The 24,337-nt window shown below is 47.6% G+C and overlaps 2 protein-coding genes across 3 annotated transcripts in view; one reads left to right on the top strand and one right to left on the bottom strand.

Annotated features, from left to right (window-relative positions):
- The window catches only part of TSR1 (TSR1 ribosome maturation factor), a 34,481-nt gene extending 20,426 nt beyond the window's left edge, over window positions 1–14,055 (bottom strand). Inside the window, exons 1-5 of the mRNA XM_063956095.1 lie at window positions 13,903–14,055; window positions 10,373–10,476; window positions 8,696–8,912; window positions 8,447–8,581; window positions 7,234–7,664 (exon numbers count right to left, since the gene is read on the bottom strand). Of these exons, the coding sequence (XP_063812165.1) occupies window positions 7,234–7,664; window positions 8,447–8,581; window positions 8,696–8,912; window positions 10,373–10,476; window positions 13,903–14,017 (1,002 nt within the window). The 5' untranslated portion in view covers window positions 14,018–14,055. The remainder of the gene's footprint in view (window positions 1–7,233; window positions 7,665–8,446; window positions 8,582–8,695; window positions 8,913–10,372; window positions 10,477–13,902) is intronic.
- A 41-nt stretch (window positions 14,056–14,096) lies between these two features.
- Window positions 14,097–24,337, top strand: part of PRPF8 (pre-mRNA processing factor 8) — an 86,743-nt gene continuing 76,502 nt past the window's right edge. Inside the window, exon 1 of one of the 2 annotated variants that reach the window (XM_063956094.1) lies at window positions 14,097–14,236. The gene's annotated coding sequence lies outside the window, so the exon portion shown is untranslated. Of the gene's footprint in view, window positions 14,254–24,337 lie in introns of both variants that reach the window. The other variant, XM_063956093.1, reaches the window with a different exon arrangement.

Below are 24,337 nucleotides of genomic sequence, written 5' to 3'. Positions count from 1 at the left end.
GCCGACGCAATTGCCGGCCTTAGTAAGGTACCTGAATGTATATAAATGGACTTCAGGGTACCCTCTTGCTTTCTATCCGCAGCATCTTTTAGGGTGGCCGTATCCTGTGACGGCAGGGCTACCCTTTTGGATAAGCGTGTGAGAGCTTTGTCCACCCTAGGGGAGGATTCCCAGCGTAACCTGTCCGTTGGCGGGAAAGGATACGCCATAGGCATCCGTTTGGAAATCTGCAGTTTTTTTATCTGGAGATTCCCAAGCCTTTTCACATAACTCATTTAGCTCATGTGAAGGGGGAAAGGTCACCACCTGCCTTTTTTCCCCATACATATGAACCCTCTTGTCAGGGACTGGGGTTTCCTCTGTGATGTGCAACACATCCTTTATTGCTATAATCATATAACGGATGGCTATAGCCAATTTAGGCTGTAACTTTGCATCATCGCCATCGACACTGGAGTCAGAATCCGTGTCGATATCTGTGTCAACAATTTGGGATAGTGGGCGCTTCCGAGACCCTGACTGCCTCTGCGACATAGGATCAGGCATGGGCTGAGACCCCGACTGTCCTAAGGTTTCAGCTTTATCCAACCTTTTATGCAAGGAATTAACATTATCATTTAAAACCTTCCACATATCCATCCAATCAGGTGTCGGCGCCGTTGGCGGCGACCCCACATTCATTTGCTCCCGCTCTGCTTCCACATAGCCTTCCTCGTCAAACATGTCGACACAAGCGTACCGACACACCACACACACAGGGGATGCTCTTTTTGAAGACAGTTCCCCCACAAGGCCTTTTGGAGAGACAGAGAGAGAGAGAGTATGCCAGCACACACCCCAGCGCTATATGTCCCAGGAATCACACAGTAACTTAGTGTTAACCCAGTAGCTGCTGTATATAATGTTTTTGCGCCTAATTTATGTGCCCCCCCCTCTCTTTTTACCCTCTTCTACCGTGTTTCTGCAGGGGAGAGCCTGGGGAGCTTCCTCTCAGCGGAGCTGTGGAGAGAAAATGGCGCTGGCGAGTGCTGAGGAAGAAGCCCCGCCCCTTCAGCGGCGGGCTTCTGTCCCGCGTTTCTGTGTAAAATTATGGCGGGGGCTCATGCATATATACAGTGCCCAACTGTATATATGCCCAACTCTTGCCAAGAGGTCTCTAATTGCTGCCCAGGGCGCCCCCCCCTGTGCCCTGCACCCTACAGTGACCGGAATATGTGGGTTTAATGTGGGAGCAATGGCGCACAGCTGCAGTGCTGTGCGCTACACCTCAGTGAAGACTGGAGTCTTCTGCTGCTGATTTCGAAGTCTTCTTGCTTCATTCACCGGCTTCTGTCTTCTGGCTCTGCGAGGGGGACGGCGGCGCAGGGTGAGATCCTGTGTACGATCCCTCTGGAGCTAATGGTGTCCAGTAGCCTAAGAAGCAGGACCTATCTTCAGTGAGTAGGGCTGCTTCTCTCCCCTCAGTCCCACGCTGCAGAGAGTCTGTTGCCAGCAGATCTCTCTGAAAATAAAAAAACCTAACAAAATACTTTCTTATAGCAAGCTCAGGAGAGCTCACTAAGTAGCACCCAGCTCGTCCGGGCACAGATTCAAACTGAGGTCTGGAGGAGGGACATAGAGGGAGGAGCCAGAGCACACCAGAATCTAAATTCTTTCTTAAAGTGCCCATGTCTCCTGCGGAGCCTGTTTATCCCCATGGTCCTTACGGAGTCCCCAGCATCCACTAGGACGTTAGAGAAATAAACCGTAAAGCTATAATACAAAATGCTTTATATGAATAAGTCATTAATAGCATTTATAGATATCTATAACAATTTATAGCTTAGACCAGTGGTTCTCAAACTAAAAACTCTAAAAAAGTTTCTTAATAAGAAATTTGGAAAGAAATATTAAGTTAAGCACATTGGTTTTATATGTCATCCTTAGGTTCTATTGTGTGGTGAGGGACAAGATTTGCTTCTGCTTGCCCACATTTTATGAATGACAGCCACCAGCACTGGTTTGGCTTATTACATTGACCATAAATAATTTGAATTGGTCCTGGACCACCAATCCAAGGCACCCCTGCATGTGTCTTGAGCACCACAGGGTGCCACGACACACAGTTTGAGAACCATTGGCCTAGACAAAATACTATTTGTACATTGTCTCTCTGCTGAGAATTTAGCATGGTGAATATGTAATAATATACCGTACATGAGGAAAGCCAGTGACTCTCATGGCACCTATAACGATAAATCCTATGTAATATTATTATTAATAATTTTATTTATATAGCACTCTTTCTCCATATAGGACTCAAGGCGCTTAACAGATACATAGCATAATATAGTACAGAAAATAATGAAGTACATTTTCATAAAATACAGAAGCATGAAGATACTAAAGGGACATTATGGAAATGCTTGAGTAAACAGGAAAGTCTTGAGTCTACTTTTGAAGGATTCTATAGTTGGGGCCTCTCGCACTGTGCGGGGAAGTGAGTTCCATAGAGTCGGAGCCGCATGACTAAAACCTCGACCCCCAGATGAATTACGGGAGATTCTAGGTACTGCTAACAGTCCTTCATCTACAGATCGCAGTAATCGTGTGGGGCAGTACGGGGTCAGAAGCTGCTTCAGGTACCTTGGGCCCTGGTCATGTAATGCTTTGAAACTCAGTAAGCCAATCTTGAAGAGGATTCGCCATCTTACAGGCAGCCAGTGAAGGGAGTAGAGGATGGGTGTTATGTGGCTAGAACGGGGCTGGTTGGTTAACAGCCTGACAGCTGTGTTTTGCACCAGCTGTAAGCGGTGCAATTCTTTTGCTGGGAGACCAAGGTAGAGGGCATTACAGTAGTCTAATCGAGATGATACAAATGCATGTATGACTTTTGGCAGATCATCTGAGGGAATTAAGTGCTTGATTCTGGCTATGTTCCTCAGGTGAAAGAATGAGGATTTGATTGTGGCTGATATCTGATGTTGTCAAGTGTCAAGCCACCATCCAGGACAACACCAAAATTCCGCACACGATCACTGGTCTGTAATTCTGAATCCCCGAGTGCAAGTCCAGTTGGTTGGCTATGCTGCGGTCTTGTCCTTTGATGTTGCGGTCGTATCATAAGGACCTCTGTTTTATCCGGGTTCAGTCGCAGCCAACTGGCACTCATCCACTCCTGTAGCTCAGATAGACAGCCATTTAGGGTTGCTATTGGGTTATCAGTGCCCGGAGCAAAGGACAAGTACAGTTGTGTATCGTCTGCATAGCAGTGGTAGACCAGACCATGGCGCCTCATTATTTCGCCCAATGGGAGCATGTATACTGCAAAACATGGGGGATAGTATAGAACCTTGTGGGACACCACATGGCAATGGCACTGGGGGTGATGAGTATAATCCAGACGATACTCTCTGTGACCTGCCTGTGAGAAATGATTTGAACCAGCTTAGGACTGCCATCCAGACCACAGAAATGTATCAGTCGCTCAATCAGAAGCCCATGGTCCACGATATCAAATTCTGCCGAGAGATCCAGAAGGATTAATATTGAACAGTCACCTCTGTCTCTTGCCATCAGAAGATCATTTAACACACACACCAGGGCTGTTTCAGTGCTATGTCTTCTCCTGAATCCAGATTGGAATGGATCATAAATATCATAGGTTGTCAGGCGGGTTTCCAGTTGTTTTGCAACCACTTTCTCAATAACCTTTCCTAGGAAAGGAAGGTTTGATACCGGTCTGTAGTTGGTCATGCAACGGGATCTAAATTAGGTTTTTTTAAGAAGCGGTCTAACGATTGCTTCCTTTAGGGGTCCAGGAAAGATGCCTGTCTGCAAAGAGCATTGAACAATTTTTGCAAAGACAGGACCAATTATATCCAAACAACCTATTAGAAGCTTAGTTGAGGCCGGGTCCAGATCACAGGTGGTGGGACGCAAAATCTGAGCAATTTCAGCAGTGTCCTTTACATCCACTGGGTCAAAGCTGGTCCATGAAGGCAGGTAGCTTATATTGGCAGGCTTTGTAGTTTGGCACTCCTTTGATGGCACTGTGGAGATTCCAGCCCGGATGGTGGATATTTTATCTGCAAAGAAGTTTGCAAACTCGTTGCATCTTGCCTGGGAGAGGGTTTCATCAGTCTGCAGGCATGCTGGCTTGCAAAGCATCTCCACTGTGCGGAAAAGTTGAGCTGGCCTATTGTTTGCTGCTGTGATCTCATTTGACAGGAACTGTGATTTCTTACGAGTGATTGTCGATTGATATTCTTCGTTATGCTTTACTAGTTTTATTTTGTAATCCACTAGGTTAGTCTTCCTCCATCGTCTTTCCAGTCTACACCCCCTTTTCTTCAGCTCACTAACACTGTTGTCGAACCATGGAGCTTGACGTTGTGGTTTACGAGGTCTTATATACACAGGGGCGATAATATCAATTGCAGCCATAACATCCCTATTATAACAACGGACTAGGGAACAGGGATCTTCACAGGCACCCAGTATAGCAGAGAGATCCAGATTTGCTGCAAGAGCCTGGGGAGTCATACCCCTCCTTGGACGATACCTGGTCAACTCCACGGGCAGAGATTTTATTTGAGGGGTTGCAACTGAGAACCAAATGGAGTAGTGGTCTGACCAGATGGCTGGGTTTATTTTTAGGTCAGTGACTTCTAATCCAATCTGAAAGACAAGTTCGAGAGTGTGACCACTTTTATGTGTGGCAGAAGGAATGACCTGTGTGAAGCCCAGACCATTCATTGTGCACAGGAGATCTTGGCCAAGGCGTGAGAGCTCATCATCCACCCATGCATTGAAATCCCCGAGGATGAGCCATCTTTGATGTTCCAGAACCAGGCCAGCAACAGTGTCTGCAATTTCTTGTAGAAATATCTTTCCATCTCCAGGGGGCCGGTAAATGAGAAGTACTCTGAAACCTAATCCTGTCGAACTCCGGGCAGAAATGCACTCAAATGAGCGAGTAATTTCAATAGGTCCAAGTTCTTTTTTGAAGCAGATAGCCACCCCGCCACCCCTGCGGTCCAGTCTTGGGTTGTGGATGACAGAGTAGTTTGTTGGGATTGCAGCCTCCAATATAGATGCTGCATTTTCATCTAGCCAGGTCTCTGTAATACAGGCTAGATCTGCAGATTCAATAAGGTCAGCAATTGTTGCGGTCTTGTTTCTTATAGATCTGAAATTACAAAAGGACTGACCTGATTGGGCATACCAGAGGGCCTTCAGTTTTCTTTATGTTAAGTGCAGGAGCTCTGGGTATGGGGGTCACAAAGTGAGAGTTGACAGTTCTGTTCTTCCAAACACAGGGCCGTCTTTTGGGTATCACTTCTATTTGATTGTCCTTTGAATAGGGGGGTGAGCAGGTGGGCAAAGGACTTAGGTGGTTACCGGGGGAAATAAATTTCCAGCCTGCTCGCTTCCCACGAATGCGCCTGTGTTTTCTTTTTAAAATGCCAAGGGATTGGAGAACAGAAGCCTGTGATGGTGTGATAGGAACTGCGTCTTTAGGTCGACCACTATTGGTCGACAGTAAGTAGGTAGACAGGGATGCTAGGTCAACAGGGTCTTTAGGTCGACATGTTCTAGGTCGACAGGTCAAAAGGTCGACACGAGTTTTGTGGAAACTCATGTCGACCTTTTGTCCAGTCGACCTAGAACATGTCGACCTAAAGACCCTGTCGACCTAGAAACCCTGTCGACCTACTTACTGTTGACCAATAGTGGTCGACCTAAAGACGGGATCCCGTGGTGTGACCTTTCAGAAATCTAAGCTGCTAGTTGATTGCAGCGAAACGCGTCAGGTGCACAGGTACCCCTGCCAGGAACTTGCTGCTGAAGGACCGGACCATCCCCTATACAATCCAGATCATCTATTTGCACATGGAGGACTTTTGCTAACAAGCTGAACCGATGAACTGTGTCTACCGTATTGCATGAGGAATCCACTACTCACTAATTTGGATCATACCATCCTCTAGCGGTAAAGTGTCATCATATTGGACATTGCTCACCTCCTATTAACTTGCCTATGCTGGATTATACAATATTGGGGAACAATTTTGGAACGGACCTTCCATCCTTAAATCCTCTTCAAATTCCTGGCTATTGGGTAACCCAAAAAATCTATATACTGTACCACTTGTGTTTTTTTAACCTTTATCATTGATGCATGCATTCTTATGATGTATTTATTTTTAAAAATTCTATTTTATTAATTTTCCACAAATAAATTGTGTAATTATTAGATACATCATATTGTTGTTATATATATATATATATATATACCAACCCAAGCGCAGCCTCCACTTTGCTTTTTGTTTATCTTTTGTGGGAGTGACTCCCCCTTTCTCTTTGAGGCGGCTGCTCGGTACAGCACCCCATACCTAGAGCGCCCGAGTACCCCTTGGTAACCTATTCTTCACAGAAATCTAAGTAGTGTCTGCAACAGAAGATCTGGTACTTATCTGTCACTTACACCATTCCAGACCAGACCTGAGGTAGAATCTGTGCAAGGCGCTACCTCCTGCTAATGCAAGTGTCCACCCAACTAATGCGAGGGATCTTGCGCATGCAAGCGGAAACCTATGTAGCCCATTGATTTCATGTCAGAACATCCTTAGCATCGATACTTGCACTTCCATGCTACAGACTGCCCTTATACATAGGTGATGCAATGCGAATGCACAATAATCGCAGCAATGGTATGCCCCTCAATGCTGCGTACGCAGTTTTCCGATCGTGGATGCGAGCGTACACATGCCCCCAGGAAATCTCGCGAGCCACATGCTGCATCTGGGCAAAGCTGTACAAGAAAACACATTTGCAGGTGCACGAGATACATAACAAAAAGGCCTCTCTTCCCTGTACACACAACTTCCTGTAAGTCACAGAAGTCAGGGTGGTTATGTGCAGTCGCACTGTCATTGCCCAGTTCACATCTCAAATGCCTTATTTTACAGAAAGATACATCCATCCACATTGTGTCTCACTAGGAAGAAAATGCGCATCTGCACATGCGCTGTATGCAAAAACCTGAACATGCAAATCAGCCCCAAAATGCACAACAAACAAGGCAAAGGGCTTAGCCAAATAATAAATAGGTAGAAAATACACTCTTTATAGTGAGCCCTGAGGGAAATTAAAATCTAAGATGTTTGCCATGTGAGCATGTCAGTAAAATACAACTCACAGGAAACATGAAAGTCATGCAGTTAAGTTAATGTAATATGCAAAACATACCGCTATATCCATATCCTGTCCTTTCTTCGCTTTAGTCCCGTGGATGCGTGGGTTTAACGGATAAGGGTCAGGAGGCGCATCAATCTGGCTCATCTGGAAGTCGCCATGACCAACAATGTGCATCAGCTTGTTAACATTGAGTTCCTGCCCCCGAACGTAGCCAGAGACTTTCAATGTGCCCACCAGGCCACTGTCATCGGATGGCAGGAAATCTGCTCTGTGCGCCAGAAGATAGGAGCGCCTGTCTCGGAACACCAAGTGTCTCTGTTTCTGGGTAGCCATCTGCCTTAGGAGTACTGCAGCCTCCTGTGCGGTGTCCAGGTGAAAGAGCTTGGCATCAGGGAACCTCTTCTCAGTCAGTTTACTCAGCTGTTTCTTCACATCTATTCTTTTCTTTATTGGGATTTCATTTATACCTTGCACAGCGAGAACTGTAACAAGGCAAATACAATGTGTATAATATGTCACAATCTTATCTATGGGGAGACTCCAATTAAACTGAAATGTACACAATCACCTCCTTATGCAATGATAGTACCATGTCAGGTTAAGCAGCACTTGCTTAATAAATACCATGGATGCAACCATTTTGTAGGCGGAAAAAATATTCAGTTCCTGTACCTCATGAAATGAGCCTGACTCAAAATGACAAGCCATACTAGTGTTCACTCTAGAAATTAAATGGGGCAGGGCGCCAAAGTCCGGGGGCACATTTGCACACGCGCGGAAACGGGGTGCGGGTATGCAAATTAGGGGGCGTGGCTACATCATATTAGTGGGCGGTGCGGCCCACAGACGCTGCTGTAGGGGGCGTCCGTTGCCGGCGGCGTGCCCAGCACCTCCATCGGTGCTGGGCTTACCCCAGCTCTCTCCCATAGCATGAATGGATGCCATGCGCAGCGCACGGCATCTTTACACGCTGGGAGGGCAGGAAGCAGGCGGCTGTTCTAGCAGGGCGCCGCAAAAGGGGCAGGGCGGGTTTTGCCTTTTAAAAAATGGGCAGGGCGCGGCGCCCTGCTAAAACAGCCTAGAGTGAACACTACCATATAGTGGTGAGGTCGCTGGTTCCTTGCGAGTTGATAGCCCACAAGATGGCTGCTTCTGCTACCCATCAGGCGCTATTACAAAATTAATATAGCTTAACGTTTACATGCAAGGTCTGAACACTTTGTGCACCTGTCTTCTATGATTATTATTGCCAAAAATCACTTACCAAAACTAGGCAGGCCCTGAGCAAATAGACAGGAAAGGCAATAATCTCCATAACCGTCCCATCCCTCGTGGGGATCCAGAACAAAAAGAAGCGTGTCAGCCACCTTAGCCAAGTCCAGCAGGGAATGAAGATCATCTATGATCAAAGACGACAGTGACGCATTCACCAATGTAGTTGTTAACAGAGCTCAGATCTTTGTGGTGCATTTAGAATGGCAAACAACGGTTTCTTAGCAGACTTTGCTCTTACCTTTGTTTGCTTGGACAAAGCGCCATCTCTGCTTCAGCTTAGGACAGACCAGAGCAAACTGGCCACTCCGTGACTCATCTTCATGTAGCTCATCACCCTCGTTACTCTGTACCAGATTTAGTAGGCTGCTACAGACCACACCAGCATGCAGAGTGACCACTACCACAAGGTGTGGGGGGCCATCTTTACTTCCTAGGTGTCGCTTCTCTGCTAGAACCTGTACACAACAACAATGAACTTACTAGTAAGAGCTTATACTCATATCCATGTATGTTTAGCATTAACTGGCTCATGTTGCAGACCAGGGGGGGGCTTCCCCTCCCCCTCCATAGTATCCACCCAAGCACACTATAACATTACCTGTACCTATACCTAAACCTATCTGGTAACAGAATTTCAGAGAATTGGTCACATGCGTTTGCAAAGACATGTTTAGCTGCTGAGCCGTGCCAAGGCTTATCCGATATCAGCAGCCCTAACACTACATAATAGCAGTGCCCACATAGGGCCACGTGATTTGTCTACAGTAAGGCCTCATGATAAAGGCTCATACTAACATGCATCCAGACAGAGAGCTAACTTCCCCGTGAGCCACCTCCAGGATCTCCCATTAGCACTACAAGGAACAGCATGCCTTCCAAATACTGCTCCCATTGAATGCCTTTTTCACACATGCAGCCACACAGTGGCAGATGCTCTCAATCATTCCTGGAGATAATTATATATCTTTGCAAACGCATGTGACCAATTCTCTTAAATTCTATTACCAGATAGGTTCAGGTATAGGTACAGGTAATTTTTAAGTGTGCTGGGGGTATACCAAAGGGGAGGGGGGGGGGGGGGGAATGGGGGGAGCACAACCCCCCCGTACCCCCCTCTGTGTGCTGTTTGTCTGTGACGCCTCCCCTTTCTAGCACCTAATATATAATTATCTCCGGGAATGATAGAGCAACTGGATCATGCTGTCACAGAAGGGCATGAATTCTACAAATAAGAAATTCTGCAAATTCTCTGTATGTTCTGTTGAATACAGGATGCTGGTTGACTTAACACAAACTCTCCAGCCTGATTAGCAATACATTGGAAGGTTGCTTCACTGGTACCTCTGACAACACAGATACATCAAGTCTTATCTGTCTGCCATCAAATTCTATATAACACACAGTAAATATGTCCTTAGAAATTGCTGTGTATAAATGCATCCTTATGTGCAGCAATGCATGAGCACTAATGAGCGAGTATTCCATGTAACGGCAGGAACTCACTCTGCTCCTGAGAAACTGTCGGGGACATAAAGCTGGTCCCCTTCAATACAAGCAACGGATTATGATCATTAGGAACCAATCAGCCAACGACAGCAGTTACTAAGGTAGCATTATTGTACAGGGGACGCATTCATTATGTCATCAATGTTACTGTCGGCAGCAATATGCCACCGCCACCACCATGAAGTAGCAGTTTAACCATGCCTACTTAGAGCATTTTACTGGTGTTGGCAGTATAACTATACATAAATATGGGGTAGGAAGCATTACGCAGTGGAAGGAGCATAGTTTTACAGCTGGTATGTGTGCTAATAACTATACATATTGTTTTATGCTCTGCTTGTACTATTAGTAGTAACCTCTCCACTTATACCTAGACGACTGCAGAACCCACTACACGTTACATACTCACAACATCTTTCCTGTGTCTGCGGATCTGGTTAGCTTTATGTTTCCTGTCCAGCTTTTTCAAATCTTTCCTAATTTTTTTACTGAGAACTTTTGCAGGTACCCGACCTGAAATAGAAAAGAAATGATGTAGCTAAAGCCAGGCATTGCAGCTTCACTGTAGTGGGAAACAATAAAATAGCACATTAAACAAATTACTGTTAAATCAGCAAGACATTACAGAAGGGGCGGAACAACGGTACCTGTGGTGTAGCAGAAGCACTGCACCTAGACCCCTGGGGATTAATGCCCAGACCAGCAATGAGTTTTCCCCTGGTCCACTGCACGACTATTCTGATCAATGTCGGGTGACTGACCCAAGCAGGGCGAACGCCACCGTGTGAGACACCTGCCCCTTACCTTAGGAAGGTGACCATGTGTGTGCACAGGCACATCAGTCTGCCAAATAAGCTGGACTGATAGTGGAGTCCTGATGTCTATAAGTGCCGATGATCACTGCCAAGTACTACCTCCAATCTACAGACAGAGCAGGGACTGTTGTCCTGCCGTCCCCACCAAGAGTCACAAGCACTTTTGTAAACACCCTTGGAGAAGATGTAAGGCCGAAAGGAAGACACGATAACTGGAAGTGCGTCCCTCCGACGCTGAATCTTAGAAATTTCCTGTCGGCTTTGTGTATTGGAATATGGAAATAGGCATCATTCAAATCCACCGACACCAAAATGTCCTCTTTGTTCACTTCCATCACACACTCGCTGCACAGTAGTGTGTGTTTAAATGCATGTAACTCACCAACTCTGACAGTCACCCAGGGCCAGATTAACAATGAGTAGGATGGAGTCCCCACATAAAAAAAAGGCCCATTATCATAACAGTATGAAGTATAGAGTACACAGTTATAAGGGAAGCATACAAATAAAATAGCATTTTAAACAAAGAGCTAGTTCCCACAGCAAAAACAAAATGCAGATCAAAACAAGACTAGTCCATTATCATAGTCAAATAAAAGGTGATCATAGGTCTAGTGTGAGTATAACCGTAGATTATAAATTAGTAACAATCCCTTTGAGTTATAGCACCTAGTGGGCCCCAAAATGAAGATGGTATATTAATATGGGGATCAGGGTTGCACCATTTAAATCTAACGATTAAATCATGATTTACATCAAAACGTTAAAGAACTACAACTTTTCTTTTTTTTTTTTTTTTTTTTTTTAGAGAGAGATACTGTAGACGTGTAGGTGGGGACAGGTTGTTTTTTTTTCCACCCAGTTGGGGAGAATAATGGATGGTGTATAAGAGATTCTACCAAGTTTATACTACCAAGTGACGTATGCTGGAATACTATGGCAGACTGATCTGAGTCCTTTCTGAAAAACTGGCCCATTGTTGTTAGAGTATGTGATGAAAACAAAGATAATACCCCACAAGACATTCCGTGGATAAGTGGGTAGAACACACAGATAAAGAGCTGTATCTACAAAACAGATAAAGGTGGGTACACACTTAGCGATAAATTAAACGACATTGCTCATTTTGACCCTTCCTGAGAGACGTTTTTCTTTTATCGCTAAGTGTGTATACCGATGACGACGAGCGATGCGTGGCCCCATGGGTCGTTAATGACCCTCGTTGTCGGCTGTGCATGCAGCTCAATTTGGAGTGTCATCCAAAAGCTGCATGCACAGCCCGGCAGCGGCATGACGTCACTGAGCATTATTGTTTGTATTTCGTTCAGTGTGTACGCACTGCCGCCGACCGACCGGCAGGGAAGGGAACACACTAGGCGACGTCGCTCATAGAGCACATCGCCTAGTGTGTACCCACTCATAGGGGTCGATTCAATTCGACAACAGATGAATAGCGCGTTGGGAATTAGCTCCTGACGCTATTCAATTCAGCTACTAGTTACCCGCAATTGTCGGGAATTCTTCTCTCACCCCCGGGGGGTGAGAGAAGAAAAATCGACAAAAGTGCTGCCACGAGGCTGATTCTGTCGGGAATCTGCATCGTCGCGGGTAGTTAAGTCGGAGAATGCCCGTTCTCCCGACAAAACTACCTGTTAAGTCGTCGAGAACGGGCATTCGCCGACTTAACTTTAGCTGAATTGAATAGCGTCGGGAGCTAATTTCCGGCGCTATTCATTTGTTACCGAATTGAATCGACCACATAGTGTATTAAATATAGTAATGTAGTAAACCTACACTAAAATCCAGTGCTAATGCAAACATAAGAAACGCCACTAGGTGGCACTTTTGTATCAAATAAAATAAATCTGTTAAGCAATATGCTAAAATTCAGTTAAATAACTTGCACGGTTCTCGAGAGCCCCAACAGTAGAAGGATAAATGAAAAGAAGGATAGAAGTCCAAATTGAACAGCAAACCCTAGCCTTACTGCTTCCTTTTTATGTAAACTAGGCCTTTGTCCAGATCAGTTGGCCTTTTGAGATGTAAACCTTTGAAGCATTTGGTGCGGAGGGTGACTCCCTTCATGGAACCCAAGTCCTCTACTTGGCTCCTTCAGCCAGGGTCTTTGTGAATGGTCTTCAGGGACAGAGAGCACCAGGTCTCTACATAAAAATAGGCCCATCATCATGACAGTATGTTGATAACAAGCCGCCTAGCTGGCCACAGAGGAGCCCATAAATCGTAAGTATTACAATTGTATTTCTAGTTCTCACAAAATTCTGTAATTTTCTATTTTTATACATTTCGTCAGACAGTGCTGCTGATAGTGTAGGAGGTGTACACAACCACACAGCACTGGTCACAGCTCCTCCCCTTCTCTGTATAGGCCCGTAAAAAAAAACCTTTTAGCCCCAGGCACAGGTGGCCATTCATCTGGCCCTGCAGTCACCCACTACGTCTCCATGTCACCCACTGCCACATACCTCCAAATTTGTGGTGTCTGCAGGAGGGACATTTGCGCATGTCGAAGGCGTGCGCCCAAACATAGGGGGCATGGCCTCATGGCTAGGGGGTGTCATCTCATGGGAAGTGCGGCGATCGTGGGCCCCCACCCCCGCTTTTGTCATTGTGGGGGCATGCCTAGCGCTCTGTGAGCTGCCCCTCTCGCTATTTACTGATGCTGAGAGAGGATCTCCCTACTGCTGGAAAATGGGACAGTCCCAACAAGATTAGGACAGTTGGGAGGTTTGCATGTGGCATATTATGAACCTGTGGAGTGGAGCAGAGAAGGGGGGCACGAAGCACATTTTTGCACAAGTTCAGGCGCTGCATTACAGCTTTTGTGTAAAGTTAGATCACAGAGCCCCTGCTATGTAACATGAATACAGCTCTGGTGGTTACATTGTTAATAAGCCAAGTCAGTGTGACCAGTAATGGCTGTAAGCTAAAACCAAGTGATTGTCAATGACATGTAGCAGCCAGGTGCCCCTGCTGGGCACACACGTGCTGCAGCCAGGACACAGACACACAGCATGAGGTCACTGGTGACGGGCAGCAGTACACGTGGGAGCTACACATACAGAAACAGGAAATCCCGGACATTACCGGCCACCGCCCCTCTCACCTTTGTTTTCCCGGTCCTGCGCCCCACGACCCCGGTGCCGGCCAGTTTTGTGCGCCTTATTCTGTTGCTTGAACGCTCCAGGCCGGTGAGCTGCCTGTTGCTCGCCAGCCGCCATGATAACTCCCGATCTCTGACTCCGCCTACTTTCTGGCAGGAGGAGACCCGGCTTCACTGAGGGCGGAAGACAGACACACTGGGCATGCGCGCACACTGGCTGAGTTCCGGTACAGCTCTCGCTGTACAGTTCTACATCCGGGTCATCACCGCTGGGATCGTGTGCGGTGCGTTGCCGCTATCCTGCTAGTGCTGTGAGCGGCGGCTGGCTGCGGAGACGGTGAGGCGGAGAGCCGGGTATGTGTTACACGGGAGGAGGCGGTGGGGAGGGTATAGCAGTATAATGCTGGGACTTGTGTGATCGCGGCGGTGTGCGAAGGCCCAGGCCTCGGGCCTATGTTGCATGAACAGCCCCCAGTCCGTGCTGTAACTCACCCTGCACTAGGGCTCCCCTGTATGGGATCACATGTCTGTTCTTGCCATTACATGTATAGCAACAGTCTCTGGAGCACACAAAGAAATGAAACTACTAATCCTGCCGCTGCAAACGAAACCAAATAAATCCACAGTTGTGCAAACTTCACCCCGTGCAAGGAATTTAATTGTAACGTCTTAAAGATAAAACTGAAAGAAATTTACAAATAATCCCAGACCTAACCCCAAATTGAATTGGCCTGTACTCATGTAATCACATTCCCATTCTGCACTGGGGTTAGTAGAGAGCTGAGACACACATGGGGCAATTCAATTATGTGCTATCGTCTCGCTCCCACAAGTAAGTGTGGCTGTATGTTGCACTTACAGTAGTTGTGGAATCATTGGCTGTGAACAAAAATCAGTGAGAGGGGGGTGCGTTACCCCAGTGTGTCTTATACCCTTTTCACACAATTTCAACCCGGATTATTGCTGTGTTAACCTGGGTCGTGGCTCAATGTAAAAGGGTCCACCCCGAAAAAATCCAGGTCGAGTTCCCCGGGAAACTAACCTGGGCAGCAGCGGCCTGGGTCGGGCATCGGATGATTCGGGGCAGTGTGAACAGCTAACCTGGGTCATCCTACCTGGATCCCGTTAACACTATATGGAGAGCTGGCAGTGGAGTAGCCTTGGCAATAAACCCGGTCCAGCCTGCGGTGTAAACGGGTTTCAAGCTCAGTGATTGCGCTTGAGTGGAAAAATTTGTGGGTCCCAGAGACCCCTCACTTTGAATAATTTGGACCCCACTACACTGTTTCTCTGGCCCATCGCATATTATAGGAGTTAAGGGCAGCAGTTTGGACTGTGCTGGGGTCAGGTGGAAGCTTGGACAGAGCAGGGGGCAGGTAGCAGTTGGGGTAGAGGTGGTTAAGAGCAAGCACCAATGCGGTGTGTGAGGAGTGGGTAAGGATAGATAGCAGCTGGTGGAGTACTGGGTGCTAGAAGGCAGGCAGTACTGGGCTCAGCGGTAGATAGCAGCTGGGGCAGCAATAGGGGCAAGGGGGGGTTAGGGGCAGGCAATACTGGGCATTGGGGTAGATAGCAGCTGGAGCATTTCTTGGGTAAAGGAGGGGGTTAGAGGGCGTTCAGATCTTGGGGTAAGTAGCAACTGGGGCACTACTGGGGTTAAGGGAATGCAAAACTGGGGTTAGGTGTAGACAGCACTGGGGCCAGGAGGGGGTTAAGCGGCAGGCAGAGCTGGAGGGTAAGGATAGATAGCAGCTGGGGCTGTACTGGAGGCAAGGAGCAGGTTAGGGGCACGAGGATACCCATGACTGCTAGCAGCCAATCACAGACACCATGATAACTGCCTCTGAGCAGTGTGCAGGATGTCAGCCACCATCACACAACACAGCTCGGTGTCTGCTGCTGCTTGGAGCTGTCTCTCACTCTGGCCTGGACTGTCACACTGGCGGGCAGGGAGGTCTCAGGTGGTGATTGGAGGGGGCGATGCTGCCAGTGGTAATTGGATGGGAATGCAGACACTGAGTAGTATGCTGGCCACCAGGACAGTGGGTCACAGTGCGTACTGAGGGCCCCACTCACTGACAGCACTGTATAAAATATGCATTATAGTAATTTTCTCTAATGTCCTTGAGGATGCTGGGACTCCGTAAGGACCATGGGGAATAGACGGGCTCCGCAGTAGATAGGGCACTTTAAGAAAGCTTTGGACTCTGGGTGTGCACTGGCTCCTCCCTCTATGCCCCTCCTCCAGACCTCAGTTTTACACTGTGCCCAGAGCAAGATGGGTGCACTGCAGAGAGCTCTCCTGAGTTCTCTGCCTAGAAGCATTTTTGTTTGGATTTTTTTCTACTTTTTTACAGGGAGCACTGCTGGCAACCGGCTCCCTGCATCGAGGGACTGAGGAGAGAGGGGCAGACCTTCTTGTCTAAGATAGGCTTTGCTTCCTCGGCTACTGGACACCATTAGCTCCAGAGGGGGTGAACGCAGGTTCTTACTGGGCGTCCACCCCCAGAGCCGCGCCGCCGTTCTCCTCACAGAGCCAGAAGAACCGAAGTCAGAAGACGTCAGGCGGCAGAAGCCTTCAGTTTCACTGAGGTAACGCACAGCACTGCAGCTGTGCGTCATTGCTCCCATACACCTCACATACTCCGGTCACTGTAAGGGCGCAGGGGGGGCGCCCTGGGCAGCAATATAACACGTCTATTATGGCAAAAGACAATATACATGTACAGGTGGGCACTGCACATGTATATAAAAGTGCCCCTGCCATATTTTAGTAAGTTTGAGCGGGACCGAAGCCCGCCGCCGAGGGGGCGGGGCTTCTCCCTCAGCACTCACCAGCGCCATTTTCTCTCTACAGCACCGCTGAGAGGAAGCTCCCCGGACTCTCCCCTGCTTACACACAGTGAAGGGGTGTTTAAAAGAGAGGGGGGGGGGGGGCACATAATTGGCGGATAACATATTATACAGCGCGGCTGGGGGGAAAACATTTTGTGTTGGTCTCCATGGTCATTGCGCTGGGGTGTGTGCTGGCATACTCTCTCTCTGTCTCTCCGAAGGTCCTTGAAGGGGATACTGTCTTCAGAAAAGAGGTTCCCTGTGTGTGTGAAGTGTGTTGGTACGCGTGTGTCGACATGTTTGACGAGGAAGGCTCGCTTAATGTGGAGGAGGAGTGCTTGAATGTCATGTCGCCGTCGGCAACACCGACACCGGAATGGGTGGATATGCTGAATGTCTTGAATGCAAATGTCAATCTATTGCATAAAAGGTTAGACAAGGCTGAAGCTAGGGATCAGTCAGGTAGCCAGTCCATGCCTGTCCCTGTGGCGCCAGGCCCTTCGGGGTCTCAGAAGCGCACCATATCCCAGATCGATGACACGGATACTGACTCTAGTGTCGACTATGATGATGCAAAATTACAGCCGAGGGTGGCAAAAGGTATTCGGTACATGATTATTGCAATTAAAGAGGTTTTGCATATTACTGAGGAACCCCCTGTCCCTGACACGAGGGTACACATGTATAAAGGGAAAAAGCCTGAAGTCACTTTTCCATCCTCATTTGAACTGAGTGAATTGTGCGAAAAGGCTTGGGAATCTCCGGATAGGAGACCACAAGTTCCCAAAAGGATTCTTATGGCGTATCCTTTTCCACAAACGGATAGGATACGATGGGAATCTTCGCCTAAAGTAGACAAGGCGCTGACACGCTTGTCCAAAAAGGTGGCACTGCCTTCTCAGGATACGGCTTCCCTCAAGGATCCTGCTGATCGCAGGCAGGATATTACCATGAAGCACATTTACACTCATTCAGGTACTATTGTTAGACCGGCTATGGCGTCGGCCTGGGTTTGTAGTGCGGTTGTGGCATGGGCAGATTCCTTATCTATGGAGATTGACACCTTAGATAGGGATGCCATTCAAATGACCATAGAGCATATCGGAGATGCTGCCTTGTATATGAGAGATGCTCAGAGAGACATTTGTTTATTAAGCTCCAGAATAAATGCTATGTCTATTTCTGCTAGGCGGCTCTTGTGGACCCGACAGTGGACGGGAGACGCCGATTCAAAGCGGCATATGGAGTCCTTGCCTTACAAAGGGGAGGTGTTGTTTGGAGACGGCCTCTAGGACCTTGTCTCTACTGCTACGGCTGGTAAGTCGAATTTCTTACCTTATGTCCCCCCGCAGCATACAAAAAAGGCACCTCATTATCAAATGCAGTCCTTTCGTTCCAATAAAAACAAAAAGGTACGGGGATCGTCCTTTGTTGCCAGAGGGAAAGGCAGGGGAAAGAAGCTGCACACAGCTAGTTCCCAAGAGCAGAAGTCCTCCCCTGCGTCTGCAAAGTCCACCGCATGACGCTGGGGCTTCCCGGGGGGAGGCAGATCTAGTGGGGGCTCGTCTTCGGTTTTTCAGCCACGTCTGGGTTAACTCGCAGGTGGATCCCTGGGCATTAGAGATTGTTTCTCAAGCATACAGGCTGGAATTCGAAGACTTGCCTCCTCGCCGGTTTTTCAAGTCGGCTCTGCCGGCTTCCCCGTCAGACAAGGAGCTAGTGTTGGCAGCAATCCAAAAATTGTATATTCAACAGGTGATTGTCACAGTTCCTCATCTCCAGCAAGGAGAGGGATATTATTCAACCCTGTTTGTGGTCCCGAAACCGGACGGTTCGGTCAGACCCATTTTAAACCTAAAATCCCTGAACCTGTTCTTGAAGAGGTTCAAGTTCAAAATGGAATCACTCAGGGCGGTCATCGCCATCCTGGAGGGGGGGGATTGGATGGTGTCCCTGGACATAAAGGATGCTTACCTTCATGTTCCGGTATTCCCCCCTCATCAGGCGTTCCTGAGATTTGCAGTGCAGGACTGTCACTACCAATTTCAGACGTTGCCGTTTGGGCTGTCCACGGCCCCGAGAATTTTCACCAAGGTAATGGCGGAAATGATGGTGCTCCTGCGCAGGCAGGGGGTCACAATTATCCCATACTTGGACGATCTCCTCATAAAGGCGAGATCTCGGGAGAAGTTGCTGGACAGCGTGTCTCTGTCCATGAAGACGTTGCAGTTACACGGCTGGATTCTCAATATACCGAAGTCCCAGCTAGTCCCTACAACGCGTCTAACTTTTTTGGGCCTGATTCTAGACACAGACCAGAAAAAGGTTTTTCTTCCGGTCGAAAAGGTTCAGGAGCTCATAGCCCTGGTCAGGAACCTATTAAAACCAAAACAGGTTTCAGTGCATCATTGCACGCGGGTCCTGGGGAAGATGGTGGCTTCATACGAGGCCATCCCTTTCGACAGGTTCCATGCGAGGACTTTTCAATGGGACTTCTTGGACAAGTGGTCCGGGTCCCATTTACAAATGCATCGAAGGATCACCCTTTCTCCCAGGACCAGGGTATCTCTCCTGTGGTGGCTGCACAGTGCTCACCTACTAGAGGGTCGCAGGTTCGGCATTCAGGACTGGGTCCTGGTGACCACGGACGCAAGCCTCCGAGGCTGGGGAGCAGTCACACTGGGAAGAAATTTCCAAGGTCTCTGGTCAAATCTAGAAACTTGTCTCCACATCAACGTCCTGGAGTTGAGGGCCATATACAACGCCCTGCGTCAAGAGGAGGAATTGCTTCGGGAAAAAACTGTTCTGATTCAGTCAGACAATGTCACGGCAGTGGCTCATATAAACCGCCAAGGCGGAACGAGGAGCAGAGTGGCCATGGCAGAAGCGACCAGGATTCTACGCTGGGCGGAAGGCTATGTAAGCGCGCTATCAGCAGTGTTCATCCCGGGGGTGGACAACTGGGAGGCGGACTTCCTCAGCAGGCACGACCTGCATCCGGGAGAGTGGGGACTTCATCAAGAAGTCTTCGCACAGATCACGGGTCGCTGGGGCCTGCCTCAAATAGACATGATGGCATCCCGTCTCAACAAAAAGCTAAAGCGGTATTGCGCCAGGTCAAGGGACCCTCAGGCGGTAGCGGTAGACGCTCTGGTGACACCTTGGGTGTTCAGATCGGTCTATGTGTTTCCTCCTCTTCCTGTCATACCCAAAGTGTTGAGAATAAGAAGAATAAGCAGGGTCAGAACAATCCTCATTGTTCCAGATTGGACACGGAGGACTTGGTATCCGGAGCTGCAAGAGTTGCTCATAGAAGATCCGTGGCCTCTTCCTCTAAGGCAGGACCTGCTGCGGCAGGGGCCCTGTCTGTTCCAAGACTTACAGCGGCTGCGTTTGACGGCATGGCAGTTTAACGCCGGATCCTAGCGGAAAAAGTGATTCCGGAGGAGGTCATTCCTACGTTTCTTGGTGTGAGGCCAGAGCTGCTCCTACGGAGGAGTTCCATTGGGGCCGTCTACTTCACTTCCTTCAAACAGGAGTGACTTTGGGCCTAAAATTAGGGTCCATAAATGTCCAAATTTCGGCCTTATCCATTTTCTTTCAAAGAGAATTAGCCTCTCTTCCTGAAGTACAGACTTTTGTGAAGGGTGTGCTGCATATTCAGCCTCCCTTTGTGCCTCCGGTGGCGCCTTGGGATCTTAACGTGGTGTTACGTTTCCTCAAGTCACCTTGGTTTGAACCACTGAAAACTGTGGAGTTGAAATACCTCACGTGGAAAGTGGTCATGTTGTTGGCATTGGCTTCGGCAAGACGTATTTCAGAATTGGCGGCTTTATCACATAAAAGCCCATACTTGGTTTTTCACGTGGATAGGGCAGAGTTAAGGACTCGTCCTCACTTTCTGCCAAAAGTGGTCTCAACTTTTCATGTGAACCAACCTATTGTCGTGCGTGTGGCTACACGGGACTTGGAGGATTCCGAGTCCCTGGATGTGGTCAGGGCTTTGAAGATTTATGTGACCAGATCGGCTAGAATCAGGAAGACTGAAGCTCTGTTTGTTCTGTATGCGGCCAACAAGGTTGGCGCTCCTGCTTCAAAGCAGACTATTGCTCGCTGGATCTGTAATACGATTCAGCAGGCGCATTCTACGGCAGGTTTGCCATTGCCTAAATCGGTTAAGGCCCATTCCACTAGGAAAGTGGGCTCTTCTTGGGCGGCTGCCCGAGGGGTCTCGGCATTGCAATTGTGCCGAGCTGCTACTTGGTCGGGTTCAAACACCTTTGCAAAGTTCTACAAGTTTGATACCCTGGCTGAGGAGGACCTCATGTTTGCTCAATCGGTGCTGCAGAGTCATCCGCACTCTCCCGCCCGTTTGGGAGCTTTGGTATAATCCCCAAGGTCCTTACGGAGTCCCAGCATCCTCAAGGACGTTAGAGTAAATAAGATTTTACTTACCGGTAATTCTATTGCTCGTAGTCCGTAGAGGATGCTGGGCGCCCGTCCCAAGTGCGGACTTCTTCTGCAAGACTTGTATATAGTTGTTGCTTACATAAGGGTTATGTTATAGTTTATCGGTTTAACCGAGGCTATGTTGTTGTTCATACTGTTGACTGGGTAGTGTATCACAAGTTATATGGTGTGATTGGTGTGGCTGGTATGGATCTCGCCCTTAGATTTACAAAAATCCTTCCTCGTACTGTCCATCTCCTCTGGGCACAGTTTCCCTAACTGAGGTCTGGTGGAGGGGCATAGAGGGAGGAGCCAGTGCACACCCAGAGTCCAAAGCTTCTTAAGGTGCCCTATCTCCTGCGGAGCCCGTCTATTCCCCATTGTCCTTACGGAGTCCCAGCATCCTCTACGGACTATGAGAAATAGATTTACCGGTAAGTAAAATCTTATTTTTTGCCATTATTGAAGCTGCAGTGACACGGCTTGAAACCTGCGTTCAGTGACCTGGGAATTTTGGTGTGAGAGGGGTATTATTGAAACGGATGTCCCAAAACAAGAAAACACATGCTTAGTGTTCATTCTAGCACCCTGCACCTTTCAAATCCTGTGCAGTTCCTCTTTCCTTCCTGAGGTGTCGCTCTCTGCTCTGGTGCTTCTCAGCACACACAGGTCTGTATCACAGCACTGAGTAACAGATCAGAGTGTACGGAGAAGCACCACAGCAGAGAGCGACACCCCAGGCAGGAAAGAGGAACTGGCTGGATTTTGAAAGGTGCAGGGTGCTAGAATGAACACTACATGCTTATGAAATTGTGAATAAATATTTAGAATGTAACTATTAAACAGTCTATAGGTGCATACACACTAGGCAATAATAGTAAACAACGTCGCCCATTTTGCCCTTCCTGAGCGATGTCTGTTACTATATTGGCCAGTGTGTATGCCGCTGCCGAGCGATGCGCGGCCCCACTGGTCATTAATGACTTATGCTGTCGGCCGTGCATGCAGCACAATTTGGACTGTCGTCCAAAAGCTGCATGCCCTGCCGCAGCGTGACGTCACTGAGCGATGTCGCTGTCATATCGCTCAGTGTGTTCGCACTGCTGCCAACCGCCCCGGCAGGGAAGGGAACACACTAGGCGACATAGTGTTCACTGTAGGATTTTTTTTTAGGGCAGGGTACTGACCTTGGGGAGGGCACGTTTTAATTTAGTAGGGCAAAATGATGAACATACTGTAATATTTATGCAGCTGTCTTAAACTGGCAGCACATTGTATCTTATAAACCGTCCTGGGACACCTTCGGTTCAATCTGACAGCACATTTTAAGTTTAAATGTGCTGTCAGATTGAAGCAAAGGTGTCCCAGAATGGTTTACATAGCATTCATGTGCTGCCAGTTTATTTCTGAAGTATCTTAATAGGGTTTATATAGTTTATTAAACTATATAAACCCTATTGAGACACTACAGAATTAAACTGGCAGCACATGTTGCTACATAAACCCTATTGAGACACTTCAAGAATTAAACTGCCAGCACGTGTTGCTATATAAACCCTATTGAGACACTTCAGAATTAAACTGGCAGCACATGTTGCTATATAAACCCTATGGAGACACTTCAGAATTAAACTGGCAGCACATGTTGCTATATAAACCCTATGGAGACACTTCAGAATTAAACTGGCAGCACATGCTGCTATATAAACCCTTTTGAGACACTTCAGAATTAAGCTGGCAGCACATGTTGCTATATAAACCCTATGGAGACACTTCAGAAATAAACTGGCAGCACATCGTATCTTAAGTTTAAATGTGCTGTCAGACTGAAGCAAAGGTGTCCCAGGATGGTTTATATAGCATTCATCTGCTGCCAGTTTATTTCTGAAGTGTCTCAATAGGGTTTATATAGTTTAATAAACTATATAATCCCTATTAAGACACTTCAGAATATATCAGGCCTGTTTAGAAACTGGGGGCTCTCCAGGGTAAACAAGCAGGGGATATCCTCTTGCATCTAAAGCCTAATATGTTACATCAGTTATTAGATTGTATAAAGCATGTAGGATTTCCCAATGCTATTATAATGTTTTCTGCAGCTACAGATACAGTGCCAAAACAGTCACCATTGTCTCCAGTGGAAGAAACCAGCAGTTTGTTAGGACTGGCCTTAGATCTCTTACACATTCATTTGTAATTCATAGGTAATGTGTCACAATAAGATTAGAGTTGAGTGCTGCCAGATTAAAACTAAAGGGGCACCAGACGATCTATACAGGATAAATAGCTTAGTCTGGCAGCACTTTTCTTAGATGATGTTTGTGTCAATTCAATTTACTTGAGGCTGATTCTGCGGGAGTAAGCGCGCGCTGGTTCACCCCTCACACACCACGGAGCTTGATGAAAATGGCCACCACAATGATCCTGCCTGGCGTCCTCTTTTATAGGGTCATGTACATAGGAGGGCTGGGTTTGCCTCAGTGGGAGAGGCAAACCCAGCCCTCCTCATCTCATCAGATCCCCAGCAGCCTACAGTATTGCCTTCAGCCGAGAGCTGTCAGCGCGACAAGCCTAAGGCAGTGGCGGGGAGGAGTGACAGCCCGGCGCGGCAGTGAGTAAGGCAGTCCTTTGGTAATCGACAGGGCGCATTCTGTCACTCAGAAAAGGGGCAGGGCGCAGCGCCCCACAAAAGAAGACTAGCGTGAACGCTAGACGACATCGCTCATAGAGCCCATCGCCTAGTGTGTACTCACCTTATAACTGACCTCTCTCCTGGGGACTATATGTACAAAGCCTTTGAGATCGATAAATCTAATACAGGGGGTCATTCCGAGTTGATCGTAGCTGTGCTAAATTTAGCACAGCTACTATCATGAACTCAGACATGCGGGGGGACGCCCAGCACAGGGCTAGTCCGCCCTGCATAAAACAACAGGTGTAGTATTTTGAGGAGACAAAAGACAAAAGCAACTACTGTATATGCCTTTTCCAGGGCACACTTGAAAAATTGAAAAAATGAAATTAAAATGTAACTTTTATTGTAATATACTTAAAAAAGAAGAGAGCAAGCATTCATAATTTAGGAGCATTAATACTCCTAAGCATTGATATTCATATTATAGGTGAGATAATAATGTAAGTAAGCGAAAGTCTG

This window comes from Pseudophryne corroboree, chromosome 2 (assembly GCF_028390025.1).
Source record: "Pseudophryne corroboree isolate aPseCor3 chromosome 2, aPseCor3.hap2, whole genome shotgun sequence".
NCBI classification, from domain to species: Eukaryota; Metazoa; Chordata; class Amphibia; order Anura; family Myobatrachidae; genus Pseudophryne; species Pseudophryne corroboree.
Note: the sequence above shows the minus strand (reverse complement) of the source record. Positions and strands in the feature narration are given on the sequence as shown.